Source organism: Rutilus rutilus (genome assembly GCF_951802725.1).
Source record: "Rutilus rutilus genome assembly, chromosome: 21".
Lineage (NCBI taxonomy): Eukaryota > Metazoa > Chordata > Actinopteri > Cypriniformes > Leuciscidae > Rutilus > Rutilus rutilus.
Genome location: NC_140226.1, coordinates 6,362,514 through 6,385,329, shown reverse-complemented (window position 1 = coordinate 6,385,329; position 22,816 = coordinate 6,362,514). Strand labels below are relative to the sequence as shown.

General features: G+C 38.0%; 1 protein-coding gene across 2 annotated transcripts in view; it reads left to right on the top strand.

Moving 5' to 3' along the window:
• ralgapa2 (Ral GTPase activating protein catalytic subunit alpha 2) overlaps positions 1 to 22,816 on the top strand; it is a 204,543-nt gene that overhangs the window by 45,064 nt on the left and 136,663 nt on the right. For both annotated transcript variants that reach the window (XM_084393878.1, XM_084393879.1), the window contains exons 4-6: positions 17,939 to 17,996; positions 19,066 to 19,109; positions 19,208 to 19,388. In XM_084393878.1, coding sequence (XP_084250004.1) covers positions 17,939 to 17,996; positions 19,066 to 19,109; positions 19,208 to 19,388 — 283 coding nt within the window. The remainder of the gene's footprint in view (positions 1 to 17,938; positions 17,997 to 19,065; positions 19,110 to 19,207; positions 19,389 to 22,816) is intronic.

The following is a 22,816-nucleotide window of genomic DNA, read 5'->3' as shown; positions in this document are numbered from 1 at the left end:
AGAAACACTGCAACTTCTAAATGAACAAAATGAGTAGTCTCATACAAAAATGATCAGGAATATTATTTAGCAATTGCTGAGTGTTTGTGTTCCTCTTTCCTAATTCCTACTTAAGTAGGTAAGGCAGGATTCTTGGCAGGATGAGCGTGAGCGGTTCATGAGTAGAGCGTGAGCGTGTGCCGTGAGTGGATCGCATGTGAGCAGAGCTAAGTGCTCTAATACTGTTCACTATCATTATCAACATAGATAAAAAAAAAAAAAAAAAAAAAAAACATATTTCACCATAAATATGAAACTAGATATGTTTTCTTTAATGGCTATTTCACTTATAGCACAGTACAGAGAAATTTCATGTCGTAGTGGGATTTGAGCGAACGTTGTTTTACCGGTGAGCGTGAGCGTTTCAAGAGTGATGCGTTCGCTTGTGCTGTGATCGACTGAGTGGATCGTGCTGGCATAGATTCACGCACATGCTCTGGGTAAGAGACTGTTTGATTTACATGAAAGGCACACTCTCAGGAAAAAAAGGTACAAAAGCTGTCACTGTGGTGGTATAGGTACACCTTTGTACCTAAAGAGTGCATTTAAGTCCCTCAAAGGTACATATTGGTACCAAACGTGTACATATTAGTACCTAAATGGTACATATTATAACCGTTTTGAAGGATACTGTCCCAGTGACAGCTTTTGTACCTTTTTTCTGAGAGTGCAAGGACAGCATCAGATTTATCAGCCAGTTTTCTCTAACACCAGATGCACTGTTTACCTTCAGGTAAGACAAACGACTGTGTTTACGAAGATACTCGCGTATTTGACCATTCAAGCCCAGTAAGATAAGTACTTGCGTGCTGTATGAGCAGCAGCTTTATGTGCATGTGTGCGTCAGGTGTGTGTGCGTGCGTCAGGTGTGTGTGCTGACTGTGCTCAGAACCCGTCTCTCACACAGCGCGTGAAACAGCGCCGTTTCTCTGCTTACTGCACGTGAGCGGTTTCAAATAACTTGTTCTTATATCGCAAGGCTTTAAAACTCATTGTTTCTTGAGACCGTGTAATAACTTCACTCTGGTGATGGCATGACTGACATGATTACATGAAGTCTGACGTCATCAATTTGCGATCAGTTGGTGAGATCCGATCGAGCGATCAGTCACAGAGTGTGATTATCGGTCGATACCGATCTGCAGCCGATCGATCAGAGCATCCCTACAGTGGATGCTGAGGATGAGCAGAAAGACTTCATGGAACATATGAGGCGATATTTAGCATAATGTTCATGCCACTCACTTCGATACAATAATAGTGAATGGGGACCGTTGAAGCACCATTAAAGTATCATTACACTTGTCGACACGGCTTGTGCACTCTCAGGCCTCAATGTTAAGGCTTTCTTCTAATGGCTCAGTTGGGACAGTGATTAAAATTTTTATTTGCCCTGCCAAAATTTTCACTGGCTCCACCACAAAAAAAGTAATAAATAAATCAAATAAAACAGTTTTTGTTTTCGTTGTTTTTGACCAATTTAATATTTTACTGTAATAATAATGTTATGGCACTAAACTAGATTTACTAGATTTGCAGATTAATCCTTGCAATTACAAAAGTTATTCACTCAATAGGAGTGAGAAATTTTCTTTTTGTCTTTTGTATTTTGATTACACAGACGGCAGCAAGAACATTAGGTTGCTGTCACTTTAAGACTAATGCACTGATCCAATATACTGATACTGATACACATGCATTTTCTTTCTCTACTCTTTATGTTCCATTAAGACAAAACTTACTGTTCAATTCATACTTTGCACGTGACGTCACAAGTACTGGCAAGAACGTCGTTCTCCAGCAACGAAACCCAGTAAACTAATCAATGATCTTGCCAAGACGTCGCCAGTTTTACTATACAAAAGTTGGTGTTTTGGGGTGTAAACGACATGCCAGATAGTTGTTGTGCGATTGGATGCACTAACCGCAGATGAGATAAGCAACCTTCACAGTATACATGTCTGTGCAGTGATCATCATTCCATCACTCCATCAAAGGTAATTTCAACATTCATGTAATCGTGTCTTTAAGTTATCCTGTAGTTTCATCAATCAACACCACCAGCTGGTTCAGCGAGTCAGCTGTTTGTGTTATGAGTCTAAGCTAGGCTAACTGTACGTTCACACCGCCGCCGGCGAGAGCGGCAAAATTCATTGAAAATGAATGACTTCCTGGCACTTTGACGCTCTCGCCGGCGGCGGTGTGAACGCACAGTAACAGTTGTCGTCTTTTGCTAACAACAACAAAAGTGTGTGATAGGTTGTTTTAAGGGTTTGTGATATCTATGGTTTTCAATGAGAACCAGAGATGACCCAACAGTAGAGCTAGATTATTTACGGAGGAATTATTACTGCTCAATTATCGTAAAAAACCTTGTCTGCTTTACACAATTTAGCTACCTTGGAGTTAATCCCATAGATATCATATATAAACGCTAGATGTCTTATGGCGCAGTCACTTCCGGCATCATCGTTCGGCCATCTTGTCACAGTGCTCTGTGCATTAAGGTGAATGATCAGCACACACACAAATCCTCTTATCTCACTGAAATCTTGACGGATTTACAAACGGTTTGGTTTCTTACAAACGTTATTAACGTGGCTATAATTTCGAATGCTTGAACATGTATGTTATAATTTTTCATATGTATGCAGTGTATGTATGCAGTGTCATAACTACATCTCTGACATTTATAACAAACCAAACCGTTTGAAAATCGGTAGAAAAATGAGCAAGTTATGGTTATTTAAAAGTACATGCACCATTGAAGTAGTGAGCGAGTACACTGTGGCAAGATGGCCGCCACGTGCGGACGTCGACCTCCATTGGCCAGCAGTGCGCACGAGACATCTAGCCTTTATATATGATATCTATGGTTAATCCTAGTCCATGGTTATGCTGCTAGCTCGCTAACAGACTTGATAGCTACTAGAAAGACCTGGAACTACAGGACTCTACGTTGAAAATACCCGTTTGTTGCCCGCCAGGTATCCATGGTAATCACGTGACTGCAAAGTATGAATAGGATCAAGACGGGGATTTTGACATAATTTTGTGTGAATTTGTCCGTTCAAGTGCAAAAAGGAAGCAAAGGTGAAGTCCCATATTTTTTGCCAAATACCATTGTTACATCATTTTGTTTTTATTAGTGTGACAGCGCCATTCTATAGCAAACCTAACAAATGTTCAGAACTCCACACACAACAACATTCTCTGTAAACCTGCTCTGTTTGAATAACATATTGTAAGATTAATTTGCTGAAGTTATGATTATCCACTTAAGGAATAGCATTTCTGGGTCCAAGCCTCCACTCATTTTACGTGAGAATACTGTCTTAGCCATTTATGAGCATTATTTACTCATATTACACATAAAAGGTAAGCTTTTAAACTCACAGTGCATATACAACAGTCTCCGGGCTCACTGCATCCCGGACACAAATATTTTAACGATACATAAATGATAAAGCGCTGTCTGGCCATCTGGAGTTTCCGTATGGAGATTAAGGTCAGGATTGTGGTTGTTCAGTAGTTTTACCGCACACCGTGAGAGTATTTTAGTACCGTTTGTTGTTTTGCTTTTGACATTTTATTATTTATTGGCAAGTTAACCAAAGGATTAATCGACTAATCAGAAAATAATCAATAGGTATAACACAAAACACACTAATTAGCATTACTTACAAAAAAAAAAAAAATATATATATATATATAAATCATATGTAATGTGTAAAGCAGGAACTTCCGGGAAAGTTGTTTTACTGTTTTTATATAATAATTCATAGTTTTTACTTGCAAAAACAGTGAATTAACACTGAAATGATATGTAATGCGATGTTAAACCAACTACTGTTTCGTACCATTACTGTACATGGTAAGGTATCTTTCAGTTTACCAATCAACAAGCTTTTACTATTGCATTTTTATTTTCTTAACATTGCATGAAATTTCATCAAAATATGGTTAATGTGACTGCATCAGCGTCTGTGAGAAACTTGTGGGAATCCCTGACCCGGTTTCACTGGTCCAGGCCTGAGCGCTGGTCTCAGGCCCTTCTGTCTCCATAACATCACCAGACCTCTGATCCCTGAATCTCTAATCTCATGTCCTGTGCCTCCTTCCTGAAGCCCATCTGACCGGTGTGACCCTGGGTCAGGGCTGTCCCGCAGTTTGACTTTTGCTGACTGCTTAGTCTCTAGTGTACATGGGGCACTTTGCTGATGGACATGTTCCTCTACTTCTATCCAGTATGGAGCCTCATAGAAGCGCCTCTGACCGCACCACAGCATATGTTGTGTGTTTGAGTGTTACATATAGTTATGTTCATGTCATGTGCAGTTAGGTTATGAAAGAGAGTGACCGCCACACTCCAAAACTTACTTGGCTTATAATTATTTATTTTTTTTGGTCTTCTATGAAATTATTTGCACAACTAACCAGGTATGCACGTTTGTGAAGTGAATAGGGTCAATATAGATTATAAATTACACGTTTTATCATTTTCTCCACCTCACGTGGCTTTCAGGACTCTTAACCAGTTTTAAGAGTATGTTGTACGGTGGCCCAGTAGTGCAAAACACAACGAAATTTAAAAAGCAAACATAAATTCACAACAACACAACGAAATTAAGCCACAACACAACGGAAATGAGCCACAACACAACGGAAAATGTACAACACAACGAAATAAAGCCGCAACACAACGGAAATGCCCCCGACCACTAGAGGGCGGTGAAGTTAGTTTTCCTTGCCATTGTTCTATAGAGTCGGCAGTCTTAAAGGGTTTAGTTTTTACAGTGTAACCATTGTATATCGACATAAAATATACTTCAAAATCACCTACATGAATTACAGCAGCGTATTTATACTGGAGAATGCTTTGACGCGCTACAACAGCACATCCCTGAGGGAACGTCTGGCAATTCCACCAAGTGGTTAAAACGTATAATTTATTATAATATAATTTGATAAATAAAAATAAATGCATTAGGTGAATTGCCGAATTACTGGAAGGTATTGGCACAATTTCACCTGTAATAAGTCAGTCTGGTCACTAGGAACCTACCACAATCTTTGGGACATGAAAAAAAAAAAAAGACCTTTAGGTGAATTACAGTAGGCCTACTGTTTTTGTTTTGTTTTTTAAACAAAAAACAAAACAAACAAATTGTTTACTGTGCATATAGGGAGCTATTGGCACAATTTCACCTGTTGTAAGTCAGTTTGGTTAATAGGAACCTCAACGTTTGAAACATGATATAAGAAAAAAAAAACTTTTATTATATTACAGAAATTTCCTAAAAATATATTGTTTACTGTAATAAAGGGAGGTATTGGAAAGAAATCAGCTGTAGTATGTCAGTCTACTACCAATACAATCAAGCTTTGGATTTGGAACATGTCTGTTTTTGAATGTTAAAAGTAATTTAAATTTATGCAAATTATACGTTTGAACAACTTGAAAGAATTGGCGGATGTTCCCTTAAAGATCAAGCGCTGGTAGCGCGTCAAAACATTCTTGAGTATAAATATGCAGCTATAATGCACGTAGGTGATTTTGAATTAATAAATGTCGATATACAATGGTTAGCTACATACTGTTAAAACTAATAGTGGTGGTGTTCAATTTTTTTAGACTCAGTGGCATGGAAAACTAACTTTATCGTGCTCCGAGAGCCCTCTAGTGGTCGGGGGCATTTCCGTTGTGTTTTGGATTCATTTCGTTGTGTTGTGAACTTATGTTTGCTTTTTAAATTGCATTGTGTTGTGCACTACTGGGCCACCGTAATGTTGATATACAACAACTAGTTTTCCTCACGAATGCACACATAAATTAAAATGCATAGAAACGAAGATCTGAAGAGTTGGTGCAGTAAAGTATAGGAGAAAAATACTCACACTATATAACTAAATGATTGTTTCAGCACAGTCCTAATAAGATGAGAGCGAGTTAATATGATAACTTCTGTACCAAATGTTATCAGAGTCTGAACAATCCATTTGTAATTGTGCCCATTTTCACGAACAGCCGATTGGCCATCAGTGACGTCCATTTAGGCACATTAGGACGCATCAGTATGCAAATGGACCTAAAAGGTCATAAATAAGAGAACAAGGATTTGTAACTCAGTCTCTCTCTCTCTCTCTCTCTCTCTCTCTCTCTCTCTCTCTCTCTCTCTCTCTCTCTCTCTCTCTCTCCTCATCCCTCACTTCCGCTCATCAGTATAAATGACCTTAAGTAACCCTGTGATTTCAGAACAGATCCACCTGTCTGACTGGGATTTTTTTTTTTTTGCTTCTTTTGTTGGATTTTGATCTTTACGGTTTATGGTCGAGTTTTACAGTCTTTTATTCATTTTAAATAAAATTTTTTTACTACGTTATACAAATATTAAGGACTTGCATTTTAATAGCTTTAACACAGTTGTGGTGGTCGTGATGTCAGCCAACTTATGGATGTTTATTAGGTTATGCACAATTCATTTAATGTGGTCTTTTTACTGCTTGGATAAACTGTCTGTGATCTGCTGATCTGGAGACTGTCTGTAGAAGAATATTTACCATGACTGTTATGATTGTAAGTGAATAAATTAATGCGCAGCATTCAAAGGCCAAGTATGACTTCATGGATACCAGGGTCAGAAATTAACTTTTCATTTAAGGGACAATATTTGCCCCCTGGTATTGATTTCCGGTCTTATTTATTTTTTGCCATTGTATGGTAATTTTGATTATATAAGGGTATATTTTATTATTTGTTTTTTTTTATGTCAAATACATAGCAAATTTAAACTGTTAATTCCGTCAATCAAAATACTATCGGCTGCTACCAAAAACATTTCATCAACACTAACAAAAGCCATATTTATGCTGTAAAGGTGGCACAAAAGCTGCATCTGACTTATGTTTATTTACTCACTGGTGTATTTTAATTCTGCTAAAACATGTAATTAACTATGGATGTGCAAGACTATTCGACTAGTCGATTAAACAATACTGTTGCTGCTAGTCGAGCTAGATGCGTTTTTAAGCACTGCGGTTTAAAAAAGCCCGATTTTAAACCGTTGAAGCGTAATTAGCAGCGAAATAAAACTCATTTCAGTACACTCAGCATATGCGTGCTGTCAGAGAGACTGTTTCTCAACGCTGTCAGAGAGACACGCACATGAAGTGCGTGAGAACCGAACTGAACTGTGCTTTTTGCTGCCCGATTGGGCTTGAACGGTTAAATACACATACCTATGAATGAGTCAAAGTGACATGCAAGTAAGCACAGTGATTTATATCTCAAGTCAGTGGTTCTCAACCTTTTTTTCCACTGGGCCTCACTATGGTCCAAGCGCAAGTCTCACGGGCCACATGTCTTTTACATATTACGTCACCAATGCAAACCAATCGGATTTAATGTAATGGTATTAGCAGATTATATTATTATTATAATTATACCTACACTCTGCAAAACCAACACATACAGCAAGCAATTCATTTTTGTTTCACAGTGTATTGAAATGACTTCTTCATATCAAAGTATCATATTCGCCCATAACAACATGCGTCGTTACACTGGTGCCGAGATCCGGAGGAAGGAGGAGGTGGGAACCGGCGAACATTTAAATACTTTAATAATAATAATAAAATAAACACAAAGCGAAAGTAAAAGCGGCAACAAAACATAACATGAAGTCCAGGCCTGGTCCTCTCTCATCCTTCACTGTCGCCGCTCCCCCTTTTATGCTTCTGAAAAATAAGAAAAATACAGATAACAAACAGGCACTGACAGATATTATAAAAACAGGGAGAATTGGAGAAGGAACGCGGGCGACTTCCAAATCAAAGAAATAAACAAAAACAAAACTAAGCTAACTTGCGGCCCAATCTCTAACCTAACTGTCAAAAGAAATGAATGAAATTAAAAGTCTTTGCGTCCTCAGACGCACTACCTTACCTACTCTAACTACCCTAACGCAAAATACAACAGGTGGAGCTCGTCCCTAAACTAGTGTATCTAATTTAAAGGGAAATTCCTAAGTGTGCACAATGTATGTCGCGCGACCTTACCTGTCCCTTTCTCCAACCTCAGATGTGTCTAGCGCACAATAACAGAGGTAGAACAAATGGAGATGAAACAGAACACAAGCCAGTTACATACAATTAATAAACACACGGCACGGGATACACAAATTCACTATACACAGAATATTGGGTTGTCACAGAACATAGTTTGAAAGCGTCTATAGGGCCTTGGGAGTGGCGTCTCCTCTACAGTTTTATGCCATGGTGCACTGATCTGATTGGAGAGCCGGTCAGTGATGTCACAGGAACATTGCGACCAGGTCAGCGGCGTGGGACAATAGGACGTAACTAAGAAAGTAAAAGAGAAAGACTCGGTGAAAGAAAAAAAACCTTAACAGCGCAAGGACGTAACATACTAAGCGTCAATCGTTTTCTTTATAAGGGTTTTGAAGGGGAGGAAAATGCTTTACGTGTAATTAAACGTGTTGCGTTCATATTCTGGCCTCATCTGCTTTTCTGTACATAGTATTCTTTATTTGTATAATGTTTACCGAGTTTGGTCTGTTAGGCCGTGTGCGTGTCCACCAAAGCGTTTTTAGCCAGCTGAAAACGCTAGGCGCTCTGTCGAAAACACCTAGCTGTGGGCGCTTGAGAGCGTTTTGCCAGCGTTGCGTTTTTTTTTTTCAGTTGAGACACTTTGCTTGTAATGATACGGAATATCCGCGAAAGTGTTACTAATATCTCATTTCACACATATTTTGTTTCTGTGTTGATTCTATATTAAAATGTCGATACAATGTAACGTATTTTCTCTGGCTCTTGTTTTAAATGATTTTGTTCCGTTATTATGCTTGTTGTCGTCATCTGTTGACGTTGTACAAGCAGAATGTGGCAGTTGGTCGGTGTGGTATTAGTCCCGCCCCTCCTCCACTGTGATTGGACGGTTGGTTTAATAAGTGACAATGATGAGCGCTGCGTTTTACCCAAAGCTGAACATTCTTCAACTCTCTGCGACCTGTAAAAAACGCAGAGTGCTCAGCGCTTCAGCGTGAAGAAAACGCTCAGCGCCTCGTTACGCTCATGGCGTTTTAAAAACGCGGCGCTCCCATTGAAAACAATTGAAAAAATACGCCAGCTGTGTGAAAAAACGCTTTAGTGGACACACGCCCTTAATATCACTGTCTTAGTACATTAAGCCACGTGAAGCGTTTTCCACATTAAAAGTTTCAGAATGTCCCTTTTTTTTTTGTTAATTTTGGTGACATTTTTGCCCCAAGCCCCTGTTCATTTCACCACTGATGGATAGTGAAGGTTTTGCTTTGGTATGGGGTGATCTAAATCCCAGGTTAAAATCTGCCCTAATGTAACTTTTTTTTTTATTGAAATCAACCAGAATTGCATCTTTATGTCAGTATCAAGTGTTGGGGATACATTTGTATGCGTTTTCTGCCACTGAAATGTCCGCTCCACATCAAGTGGTCTTAAAACACAACTACTCAACATCAAAAATAATACCGCCAAATCTCCGCTCATTATAACACACACTATTGAAAATGTATTGAAAATGCTTCCTCTGCATTAAATGCATCCCTGACACAAACAGTGTCATAGTGTTTCAAATGGTGGGGAAAAAGTTGACCATGGTAAAATGCAGCTTTATATTATGAAGACGTTTGCTTTGGAATAACCAATAACCAATGTGAAATAACTGTCCTCAATAAGAGCAGGAAAGAGCAAGCAAATAAATAGGGCCATTTTTGATTTCATGGTGACATAAAGTTTGACAAAACACATGGTTTTGTGTGGCCTTCATAGAAAGTCAGTATACTATTTTCAGTTAATGATGGAGAAATACTGCCATGTCCTGTTCCTCTATTCCTCTGTTTCTCTTTCTGACGTCCCTGTTTTGGAGTAGAGCAAATATTGAAACGTTTGTTGTATTAGAGTGATTTGTATAGAGTTGCTTCCCTCTTCTGGATTGTTTGGGTAATGCAGTGATGTTTCCTAAAAATCTAACCTGCAGAGAAGCATGTGGTTCATTTTTAAACAAGATGTTGCTTGATCACTGGTTGATCTAGACGTCCTTCGAAATGCTGTTTATCCGTAGGTTGTCCTTGGCACATTATCCAAAATAACTTAATAAAGTGATTCAGATCTTTCAGTTACCTGTACTATTGCAGCAGGACAAATGTCAATTTAACTTTGATTTCGCATTGTAGACACACTTTCTTTCCTAAATTGAGACCACAGTATTTTCACCAAAATGCTATCAATTAAATTTTGTACATTCTATTTTATATCACTGCAAAATAACTAATACAGGACCATGCATTTTTTTAATAAACATTTTACATATCAGTGTATTGCACTATTATATATATATATTTTTTTTATATCGTTAACTTATTTTTACTTAAAGGTTCAATCAGAGAGTCAGATATTAAATCAGTAAACAAAGTTGTTAGATTCTTTTCTTTCATTTGTTTGACTTTAATTTGGTAAAGCGTAGGCCTACCTCGTACCTGCATACAGATCTACATTTTGATGTAATCATTCCTCATAGTAACACAGCCTGTTATATTAAGGTAGGAGTTATACATACTATTAAAGTGTGAGAATTAAACTGTGCAAGTCAATAAAAGCGTGCAAGCTCTGACAAACCATTAGCATGTGCATCACACGCACACACTGACTGGCAGCTTAAAGCTTGTTCCGCTGTACATTGTCAATATTATAAACAAGTATTCTAACACACTTTTGCTTCTCCTTAAAAGCCCAAACTTAACATGCAAATAAATAAATTAATGTAACGTGATTTTCGTAAAATGGGACGTGCTTGATGTTAAAAAGAGTTATTAAAAGCACTAAACTGTACTGTAAACCTAGTACATTTATTACCGTATGTTAGTGTTCTTGTCTGTACTTTTTTTTCCTTCATTTTCCCCCAAATGTTTTATATAAATTAGCATGAATTAAAGAAATGTTACAAATCCTAAACATGACGCACTTATACTTTAGTGTTAAAAAAATAAAAAATAATACGAACAACTTCAAAGTCAGACATCCAGATGTATTACAATAATACAAATATTTTATTTTGTTTTGTAACTCACAATTAAAACTTCTCACAAATGCATGAAACACATCGGACAAATACGTTATGCAATGTTTTGTAAGATATTAATATCTAAAAACTTCCACCTCTCCATAAATCTCTCACCTAATACATGCTTTTTGCACACAAATATGTCAGAGGTGTCTGTCATTTATTGAAAGCCTGTTGCTCTGTCAGCATCAAGGCCATGCAAACGAACACGTGTGACCCACGTTTCAGCATGGCACCATGTGACATTGACTCAATGCTGATTTCAAACCTGGAAAAAAATTAAATAATACTAAATATTATTAACTAAATTAATAATTTTTCTCTTTAAAATGATCAATAATAATAAAAAAAAGATTAATAATAACTAACTAAATGGCTATTATTGTAATTCATTATCACCAACACATCTTTATTTAACTTCTCAAAAACATTGTTGAGGCTTTTCATAGTTACAGCAGTGTAGGCTACATGTTTGCAGTTGGCAGTTTTCAGTGTTTCTTATGCTGTGCCTTGAGGGATAAATTGTTATCATAAAATTATGAGATTGATCATCCTGTACAAACCATGTGCTTACAGACTGTGGTCTCTGACCTTCCTGTGGTTATGTTTTTGACTGCTCGCTGGTCCTTGTGTCTTATGACTGCCATTTCTGCGTCATCAACTTTCTTGTCCTTATATGGATGGACTTTGACTTGCTTGAAATTACGACCCATCTTTGATTTCTACTGTGCCTTTGTCATATATAAAACTAAACATTATCAAAATCATCTAGTCTAGTCATCTAGGCCTATGTCTGAACAGCTAGTTGGTCTTAAAGGGATAGTTCATCCAAAAATGAAAATTGTCATCATTTACTCAGCCTCATGTCATTTTATATGTTTTTGATGACTGTGGCTCATACCAACTCACCAACTTTATTGTATTAACTAGAGATGCACCGATTGATCGGCTGGTGACCGGAATTGGCCGATTTTCACGTGATCGGCCATGACCGGCGACCGGCCGGTCAGTCTGAAATATGCCGATTTTATGCCGGTCAAATGCACTTGCACTCGGGCGCCGCATGATTAACCTTTTGAGCGGTACGGTCTCATATATGGGATTTTATTTCTGTGCCCCGAGAGTACGGTGCTACATTTAGAATGATCAGTGACGTCGCATAACTGCCAGATTCAAACTGTGCTTTTGCGCGTTGGCTGGCGCTGAGCCAGAGTCGGACGCGTTCAGCGCTGTCATATATCACAACTACAGTTAAGCAGTGTTTTCAACCTCATAATGTTTATTTTAAGTTTCAGATATTTAAATACACATAAGCACGAGTAAAACAATACATTTGGAGTTTGTAAAATACACACTGATGTCTGTGGAAGCAGCAATAACAATCTATTCAAATATAATTAGCCGACATGTGTTATTCATATCAGACAAACATAGTGGAAGTAACTATAAAGTTTACTCTATTCTTCTCAGTTCACCGGCCACTTTCTTGCATTTATTTCGGGAGAAACTGATGAATTCACGTGCTGTAAATCCGACTGACAGGACAACATTGCGGCGCCCATCTCGAGATTATTTATAAAGGTTTTTAAACGACCATACACACTCACTTAACGTTACACATATTTGAGAATCGGAATATCAGATAGGCTAGTTGATGACATGGTAAGCAAGTTTGTGAATATTTTGAATAAAAAAGGAAAAGCGAAATAAAAGCGACAGATGTGTCTCATACAGTATTATTGGGGCTGCGGTGTATCGCGTGACGCGTCGCCATGGAAACATTAAAGGGAACGTTCGGCTTGAAAAAAACTCACTCTGGTGGTGGGGGTGTCAGTTAGAATATTTTAAACTTACGTGTGAAAGGGTTAAAGAAAAGATCGAAAATAAATATTTGTGTGTGCTGTAAAGTGGTTAGAAAAAAATAAAATCGGAATCGGCTAAAATCGGTATCGGCAGGTCAAACTCAATGAAAAATCGGAAATCGGAATCGGCCTAGAAAATTGTAATCGGTGCATCTCTAGTATTAACAAAAACTAGTTTAGGACTGATATTTAAAAGCCTTATCCTTATTCACCAGTGTTAGTGATATTCTTAAAATTGTTGTGTATGTTAAGTAAAGTGTGTGTGTGTGTGTGTGTGTGTGTGTGTGTGTGTGTGTGTGTGTGTGTGTGTGTGTGTGTGTGTGTGTGTCAACCATTTTTCATAAATAATTAGCTTGTTTCAAACTCCTAAAAATTTGGGTCGTGGCTTAATGACCATGGAAAAATGTGTCAAACCAGCTGAGAACCAATGGTCTAAAGGCTAATTTACAACCAATGCCAACATCTATAGGCTAATTCTCACTGCACAAACAGGCACGGCCAACAACAACAAAAATATGACGTCAAGCAAGTTTTCACAGATTGAACATTGGTGTTTTTTTGTCGGATCCTGGAATATCTGAGAAGTGAGGCACAGAAGTCTGGTGAATGTCGACGTTGGTTGGCTCCTGTCCGTGTGGTGTGAATTAGCCTTAACAACAAAGATTTTCGCAAAATGGGTATTTTAGTCAGAATTATTGAGCCTATTCAACTTAATTCAAGTGCACTCCATCTGTTTGACGTGCATGGCAGCTCTCCTTCAAAGACCTGTTTGCTATCAGGACAAGTCTTTTTGCTAAATGGAAATGGAGAATACACATGAAATGTAAGTTATGCTTGCATAACACATCTGTCTGTATTGTATGCTTACATAACATCTGTCAGAGCACCTGAAAGGGCAAGCCGCGTTTCACTATATGCTTATGAGTTGGTCGGTCCGACACAATCAGACACAACATCAAACGTGTAGCCAATCAGCATTTGTGGGCGTATGACAGTGGAGGAGAGAGAACGAGCAAGAGGGAGATTTGAAGAAAGACTGTAGAAAGAGAGATGGCTGAGAGACATTACAAAAGAGAAAAGCTCAGATGAATATCACCTGAAAATGAAGGTTTATGTTCAGGAAAGAACTTTAGGACCCGCATTAATATTAGAAAAGCTTTCCAGCGCTGGAGAGAGCGAAGCGGGAAGGCCTGAAAACAGACGCGGATGTTGCTTTGATTCGCTCCACACTGAGTAACAAGGTTTGAGTGTCATTGTGTGTCTGGAGCTGCTGTGCTGTTGGCAACTAACAACAAACTCTTGTTTGTACTTACTCTTGTGTATGTATGTTCATGTTTTTGTGCTTCCTTGTCATTCGTCTTTGGATCTTGCACTTTCCCTCAGCAGCTCACTCTGTGTCCTTGCTATTTTTCACATGCACATATCAAACTACTGTATATTGATATATAAACGGTATTGCATTGGTGGCTCAGTGGTATAATTCTCACTTGCCACACAGGAGACTGTCTCATGTCTGATTCCCGGCCGATGCAGAAAGTGTCCTCTGGTGTGCCAGAAGTCTGGCTCTTTAGGGGCAGTTGTGGCCTAATGGTTAGAGAGTCTGACTTGTAACCCGAAGGTTGCAGGTTCGAGTCTCATTTCCGTAGAGTTTGGCCATTGATCATCACCTCTGATCGGCCATTGGCCACTTTTGACAACTCTCTACATTACGACAGTAAATGTAGATGGGGGAGTGAATGAACAGCGTTCTCTTCCACTCTCTTTCACCCTCTTCTCTGGGTGTGTGTTTACAGTGTGTGTGTGTGTGTGTGTGTGTGTGTGTGTGCACATGTTCAATACTCACAACTGTGTGTGTGCACTTGGAGCTCAGAGCACAAATTTAGAGTATGGGACACCATACTTGGCTACACGTCACGTCATATTGTTTTTAAAATGAATTGATATATATCAGAGTGGATCTACCGCCCGACTGCAGTGTATTCTCAGTCATGCTCACCATGTGATAAGCACACTGAGTGTGGATAACGCAGATGCAGGAAAGCCTGCGGTAATGCTTCATCCTTATGCTTGGAGAGACACTGCAGATTAGCACAGACTCTGGCAACCGGCAAAAACTCACAAGCTCCACGCCACCCGTCTCAAATCCACCATCCCCGACGCCATAGCGGCACAGCAGGGGAGCGCTTTCCGTTCCCGCTGCCGAAACCTCAGTTCCTCTGCGGACCCCGAGAGCGCAGGCTTAAACAGATCCCACCACTGGATACCAGCTCCAGGTATTTGTCTGCTTCCTCATGACAATGACAGGCTGTAATCCAGAGCTGTCCTGATAGACGCTGAAGATCAATACTGAGGTGCTCGAATGCTCTCATACTCATGTGTCATCACGTTCCACATCAACACAGCAAGTAAATGAGATTGACACCATGAGACGGGTCTGTTTGCACCTTGAGTGACGGCTGTCACGTAACACGTGAGATTATGGTGACTTTATGGTGTCCTCTTCTCGTGGAGTGTCACGGCTGCCACTGTTTGAGTGAGTTTAATCAGCTGTGGACGGGAGTGTGTGGGGACAGGCTTGACCCCATGTTGCTGTTCTTTGGTTGAGTGTCTTATAATGGCATTACCCATGATGCACTGCCACTGATGATTACCATTGTCCATTAGTCTGAATCTTAACCCAGTTGTCTCAGTATGTATCGCCCAACAGGGACACATGTAAGTGTCTGTGAATAGACACTGATGACATGGTGTCAAAGGGGTCTTAGTGAACCAAGCGCTCTTTAGACATTTGTAGACAAATACCTATTACACATTAGATGAATTAGGACTAAAAGCAAAAGAATAATGTGTTGATAATGATAATTCAGCTATATTTTGAGTGTTTTTTGTGTTGGTTTCATTCTCTTCATATTCTGTGGGTGATGATTTCATTTCTAGGGGCATTTTTATCTAACATTATTAGATTATGTATAATCTTTTATGTCAAAATCATACATTTTAATCAATATCAGTTCATATAATGACACACTTTAGGCTGTTTCCAATCAAATGAAATCAGTATCAACAAAAGGTGCATCTAAAGGAGCATTTAGATTTGCAGTATTTTCACTACAATTACAATTGCATAAGTAATGCTGAGATTTTTCAAAATATTTTGAATATTTAAATATGATTATTTTTATTTTTTTTTATCTTTCCAGTAGATGGGTCCTTGAGCCATTTATTCATCTGATTATTTCATAAATGCTGATTTATTTAGGAACAAAACACCACTGTTTGTTGTTCGTAGACTCATAACAGTTCTGTTATGACTTTGTTTGGAATTATTATCATTGGCGAAATAGAGTAAAAACCTATTATGCCCCTTTTCACAAGATGTAAAATAAGTCTCTGATGTCCCCAGAGTGTGTATGTGAAGTTTTAGCTCAAAATACCCAACAGATCATTTTTTACAGCATGTTTAAATTGTTACTTTTTGGTGCTCAGAAAAACACGCTGTTTTAGTGTGTGCCCTTTAAATGCAAATGAGCTGCTGCTGCACGGCACAGGGGGCGGAGCTTCATGAGCTTGCGCTCAGTCTCAGGACAATTTCATCTCACGGAATGATGATAATATCAGAAACTCTCAGTAACGGTGTTCATTTCGACCTGGAGTCGGACAATAATGCCTACAGAGTCAGAGTGCTGTATGGAGATGGAACAGGTATAGTTTAGTTTAATTACGGTTATAACGTATTTGTCATCCGCTTGTATGTATCCACTATTAATAGCCTACAAGTCTGCTGTTTCGGACCAGGTCCGAATGATGATCAAAAATATACTGATGAGTTTAATAACGTTTATTGTACATCACACAAAAGATGAAGCGTCAGTTTTACTCCAGATAATCACCGTAAGAGCCGAGTAAACACAGTATAAGAAGTGCGTAAGTACATAAACGAATTTCGGTAGAGTTGAGGGAGCATTTTCTTTGAAAACAAAATAATTCCACCTCGTCTTCAGCGGCTGCCTCAGATTTCGGGAGTAAATAGAGAGAGCTATGTGGATTAATACATCCAGCCACACAACACCTACAACGCTTGGGAGACATTCTCATCTATGGCTGTGAACTCGATCAGGGCGGGGCTATGTTAAAACGGCAGTGTCTGTCAACACTCGTGGGCGGGGCCTGTGGCTTTAGTGACGTCACTAAAGCCGCATTCTGAAAACAGGTCGTTGGGAGACACTGCTGATGATTTATGGGGATTAACAAAAAAGGAGTGAGTGGATTTTTATCACTATTGGGTGGTTGTGTACACACATTGCCAACACACATTATGTCCAAACAGCTTGCAAAAGTGAATTTTGCATAATAGGTCCCCTTTAAAATGACTGTAATACATTTTATAACTCAAAATACATCATCACATTTGCAGATTTCTGGGAAAAACAGAAAAAGACACAAAAATAAACTCATACAGGGCCATTTTTGTCACAATATCTTCAATGTTGTGGTCATTTTAACAGCGTTCTACTAGAATACATTACACATCGAAAGCATGTAATCTTTAGACATGTTTTTTTTTGTTTTTTTGCAGAGTGACCTTTTTGATAATGCCAGCATCCACATCGTCAAAACAACAATTACGATATTATCGTAAACGGTACATATTCCTCAACCATAGTTGGTGGAATAACATGAACGATAATTGAGAAGTTTGCTTTACTTCTCTGTGATCATCATTCTTTGTATTTTGGCCTGGTGGACAATAAACCATAAACTTACATTAAAGACATAACAGAATGGGCATAGAAATGTGGCATGGACTTTTTTGATGTTCACCAGATCACTATTATTGGGTGTAGAAAATCACTTGCATTGAGTTCTTGCGCTTTCTGCTATAAGTTTAATGTGTTCATTCTGTGTTTTTTTTTGTCAGAAAATTCTTCAACTTCTACCTGAGAAAATCAACAGTCGATGGCAGTTTCACAGTATAGGTAAGTGCTGTTCACAGAGACCATGTTACACTGACGTGGTTCATGCCAAAGGTTTAGCTGTTGAAATTGAAAAATTGCTTACAGTATCACTATTTCTTTGTGCATAATTATTTATGAGTCGGTGTGTAAGAGTTCTGCTGTTAAAGCAGGTTCAGGAGAGAGTCAGTGTAACCTGGTTTAATACTTTCTCAGAGAAAATAATTAGCTTCATAGAGAGCGAGAGCAGGAGGTTAATAAATGAGAAATGCAAATGAGAGGCTTCATTTGAAATGCAAATTACTGAATTAAATTATGCGTCTCGTGGTTTCAGTCTTCCGTACAGGAAGACCCTCAAAGGAGTCAATAACCTCAATTAGAGCCCTCCACATAGAGACAGACCGTCTTTATTGATCCCCCGAGGGAAATTCAAGCAAAAATTTCAGCAACAGTTTCTAGGTTTATCATTTTTGATTTCATTTACGTATGAGTTGTTATTTTCTTACACTCGTAATCCTCTGTGTGTCATGAAGTATCAAAACATAAGCCAGTTGATTATAAGGGAAGTTGTTGCGCACCACATCTGATCCACCACTGTGTAACTGAGGATTCACAACATTACAAACTTCAATTTATAGCAAAACCGGTTGTGAAAATCAGACAAAAAGACAAGACTCTACAAGACCTAACAGCTTTAATGAGGGAAATAACAACAATCCCATGATGCCTTCAATACTACATAATCAAATTTAAAATGATGGAGAAATATAAATGAATGATTTAAAGATGATGATTGTGGATCTAGGAACATAGAAATGTATACGATATATTGTGCATCCCTATCTGAAACAGTTTCTACTCTGATGCCAGTTCAGTTGTTATAAATAATATAATTTATTATAAGTAAAGCCTCTAGAGTGTTGAGTATAATATTTAAAACATTTAGTGTTGAATTTCCAGCAAATTTAACTATATTGTGATCACTCAAACCATGATATATCATAGTCAAAAGTTTTGTGCATCATAATTTCTGCATTGTAATGATCAAGTCCGTTATTGATTGTGTCTGTGTTTAAACACTTTTCTTTTATAGGTTCTATACTCAAAAAACTTTTGCACACTGGAAACTCTTTTAAGGTAGGTCAATTTATGAATCAGAAGACCTCCAAAATGATGAGATGAATCTCGGTTGCCGATGTGTAACCAGAGGAAACTGTGTTTGTGTGTGTGTGCAGATCCGCTGTGATGGCATGCGTCTGTTCCTGCTCTGGCTAGAGGCTCTGCAGAGTAACTGTGCAGAAGAGCAGCTCCTCATTTTCGCCTGCCTGATCCCAGGATTCCCTGCTGTTGCCTCATCCAGAGGACCCTGCACACTGGACACCATCATTTACAACCCATTTTCCAACCCGCCTGACGGTAACAAACATATACACACATTGACTATGTCGGTACAAAATTAATTTCAGTAACTTCAGCTATAATTACACTGTTGAACATTGATTTACACCTTAACCAACCCTTAAACCCATTCCACCAAACCTGTGCCTAACCTTAGCCGTATCCCACCTCAATACCAGCAAAGGTGTTTTGGTTTACACTTTATTTGTCAATTTTACATTGTAATTGCACAAATAAGTACTGTGTAATTATTACCAATATGTACTTATAGTGTTAGGGTTTGGTTTAGGGTTAGTTGTTTGCAATTATGCATGTATCAAGGACACTAACATAAAGTGTCACTGTGTTTTGCAATAGGACATGAACACAACCAATACATTTTACCTAACTTTTTTTTTTTTTTTACATAGGTTCATTGCATTACCTAATATAAAGTGGGATCTAACGTTTTAATCCTAGTCTTTAGGCTATCTGCATAAAATCCACTTACATCTTAATCTGACAATGAACTGAGTGCTAAACAGAAAGTGTCTGTCTCACTGACATCTAACAGTTCTTGTTGTTTTACATGATGTTTAGGTTTGGCAAAATCTGAAATCAATAATATCACAAATAACACACTGTTGTGTCAAAACAGATAAATCATTCAGATAATAGACCAGTAATCTCTGATTTAAAGAAAGTATAGACAACATTAGTAAGAACTAGGGCTGTGCGATTAATCGAAATTGATTTTCCAAATCAGAATGTTAAGTTGTTAAACTATGGGATCTGCTTGATATTAAACAGTGTTATTAAAAATGTGAAAGCGACACTGAGAGAGACACTGTTCCCCAGGCGACTTTCTGTGTGCATGCTCCAAGATGCAAAGTATACTATGGGCTATACGCGCATAAATGGTCAAATAGCCTACACACAAAAATGAGTATCCTCGTAAACACAGTCAGTTATGTGTTAAGTGAATGTAAAGAGTTGAGAAAGAAAACGTGTGTGTAACAGTATATTGGATCCAGTGACTGCAGACCAATGTTACTGCTTCAGTCTGCCATTACTGTTAATCAAACAACAAAAGACAAAGAAAAAATCACTCACTGCATTTGAATGAATAACTTTTGTAGTTTTGTCTATATTTAATAATGCATACATTGAAGACTATGCAGTTTGAAAATCTATTTGCATTTGAAAAATCAAAAATCAACCAGGATGCACTTTCTGCCGTTTTGGTCTCCTTGAACTGGAGTACGTCACAAAAATGAACTAAAACTCAGCATATACTTGCCACACAGACATGAGAAACATGTCTATCCACCTTATTCCTGACGACCTTACTGCATTTTGCATGGGTGGCACTTCCGGTTTGGAGAACTTCCATTCAAAAAAGGCTGAAACGAATAATTTCAAATTATAAGGTTGCCCTACAAATGAAGCTGACGCTGTCAATTTTCCTTCATGATTTATTTTCAGACATCATGAGAATAACGTAACACTTGGTATTTTTAACGTGACGTTATAACAAGAATATCTATGGCAAGAGCTCTTTTCAGTCGCTGCTTTCTTTTCGTCATAATTATTTTCTTTTTTCCCTTTGCAATCCGCTGTAAAAGTGTGAAAAAGGACAACATATCCTGCACATGTGTGTACAGTTCTCTCGATTTAATTTACAATATATCCCCCATTAATAATTCACTGGAATGCACAAAGAATCTCTAGTTTTTCAAATCCTAACGTCTCTTTCCAGGTTTGTTTTCACAGGTAAATAAAATTCATTGATCTGTCAAAGTGACGGAAATCATATTGAAATAGTATCACGTATGTTACATAAAACAGATATATATATTACTATAGTGATATTTAACCCGTCCCTTATTGCTGTGGAAAGACTCGCGCTTTTGGGGTTATTCATGGTCTGTTGAAGGTACCTTATTGATGCTTTTACACTTTTAAATTTCCTTTTAATGTTCGATGGTTGAAGGGTGAGTAGATTAATGTCATCATTGTACCCAGTTTAAGAAAAAAACGAAGAAAAAAAAACGTATTATTCCGTTTATAGAGCAAGCCTTTCACTGATTGTTTACAGCTTAACGGAAGTTACACCCATAATTCACGCAAAGCGTCATGGGGCGTAGGAATAAGGTGGATAGAAATCTTGAAATGTCCTGACAGCCTCTTTAGTCCCATTTAGACACTTCTTAGCAAGTTAGCAAAGCTTTTAAAAAATCACAAAGTGGTATTACTGATGTATTTTATGTCATACAATAAAACATGAAAATACATTGAACTTGTGTTCACTACAGACCATATTTCAGGTATTTAACCAAAAACCCATTCAAAATGCTTGTTTCCGGGTTTTGGTCTTCAAAAATATGCTATTCCTCCAGCACTCTGTGACGTATGGTCCATGAACTTGTTGACTGTGAATCTTCACCATTGGTAATAATAATAATAATAATAATAATAATAATACGTTTATTTTAAAAAGTGCCTTTCAGAAAACTCAAGGTCGCTTTACAATAAAGTACAAATAAACATGACATAGAACAATACAAATAAATTGAGATGGATAACATAAAATGTTTTTAACATTGTTAACAAATGTTGTTGGTAAGGTAGTGACTGCTGGGAATGACAACGTAAGGTTGGAGTTTGGCAGGACTTTTAGTGCTCATTTCCAGATGCTTGTACTCTTTTAAAAAGAAGTTCCTGGACAAATCAGCTGAACTCAAAAACGAATGCTGTACATGCACTTGAAGTACCCAATAACCCTGATATTTTTCTGTGCTCAAAGCTTTGTCCTTCATTCATTTCATCCCCCACCATTTACAGCACATCTACAGTACTATGTTCCTGTCTGAGAATGTAATTTTTAATGGCAGCCATTAATGCTCTTTGTGGCACAAAGGCACTTTAAATCTAGTATTAGAGTGTAATAATCAAATGGCGACACAGCTTACTCAGAAAAGGAGGTCAGAGTCTGTTAAATGCTTAAAGGAATGATTTCCCTTGATGTTTTCTCTCGGAAAAGATTTTATTGATGCCCTTGACCTGGTAATGACCCATTCATTTCAAAGCACTGTGCATGTGTTCATATGTATTTGAAATCAGTGAATCCTTTCTGTCTGTGCTGACGTGCTTCATGTCTGAATAGATTTCATTAGTGAAACCCAAGCTATTCACGGCGCTGAAGGTTGTTCAGCCCTCTGAAACGACAAAGGCAGTAGTGACAACCTAAAAAGCAATCCATTTGATAAAAATAAGCCGGATGCAGATCTTGCAAAAAGTCATGAAAGAGTTATGAATTAAAAAATTCAAATTAAAATAATTATCTCATTTGTTTTTACTTGAAAGGTGAGGAGTGCTATTTTTTGGATGTTAACCCTTTAAACCCAAAGTGTACCCCCGAAATAGGTATAATTTTAAAGATTAGAAACTCAGCTTTTTAATGCATC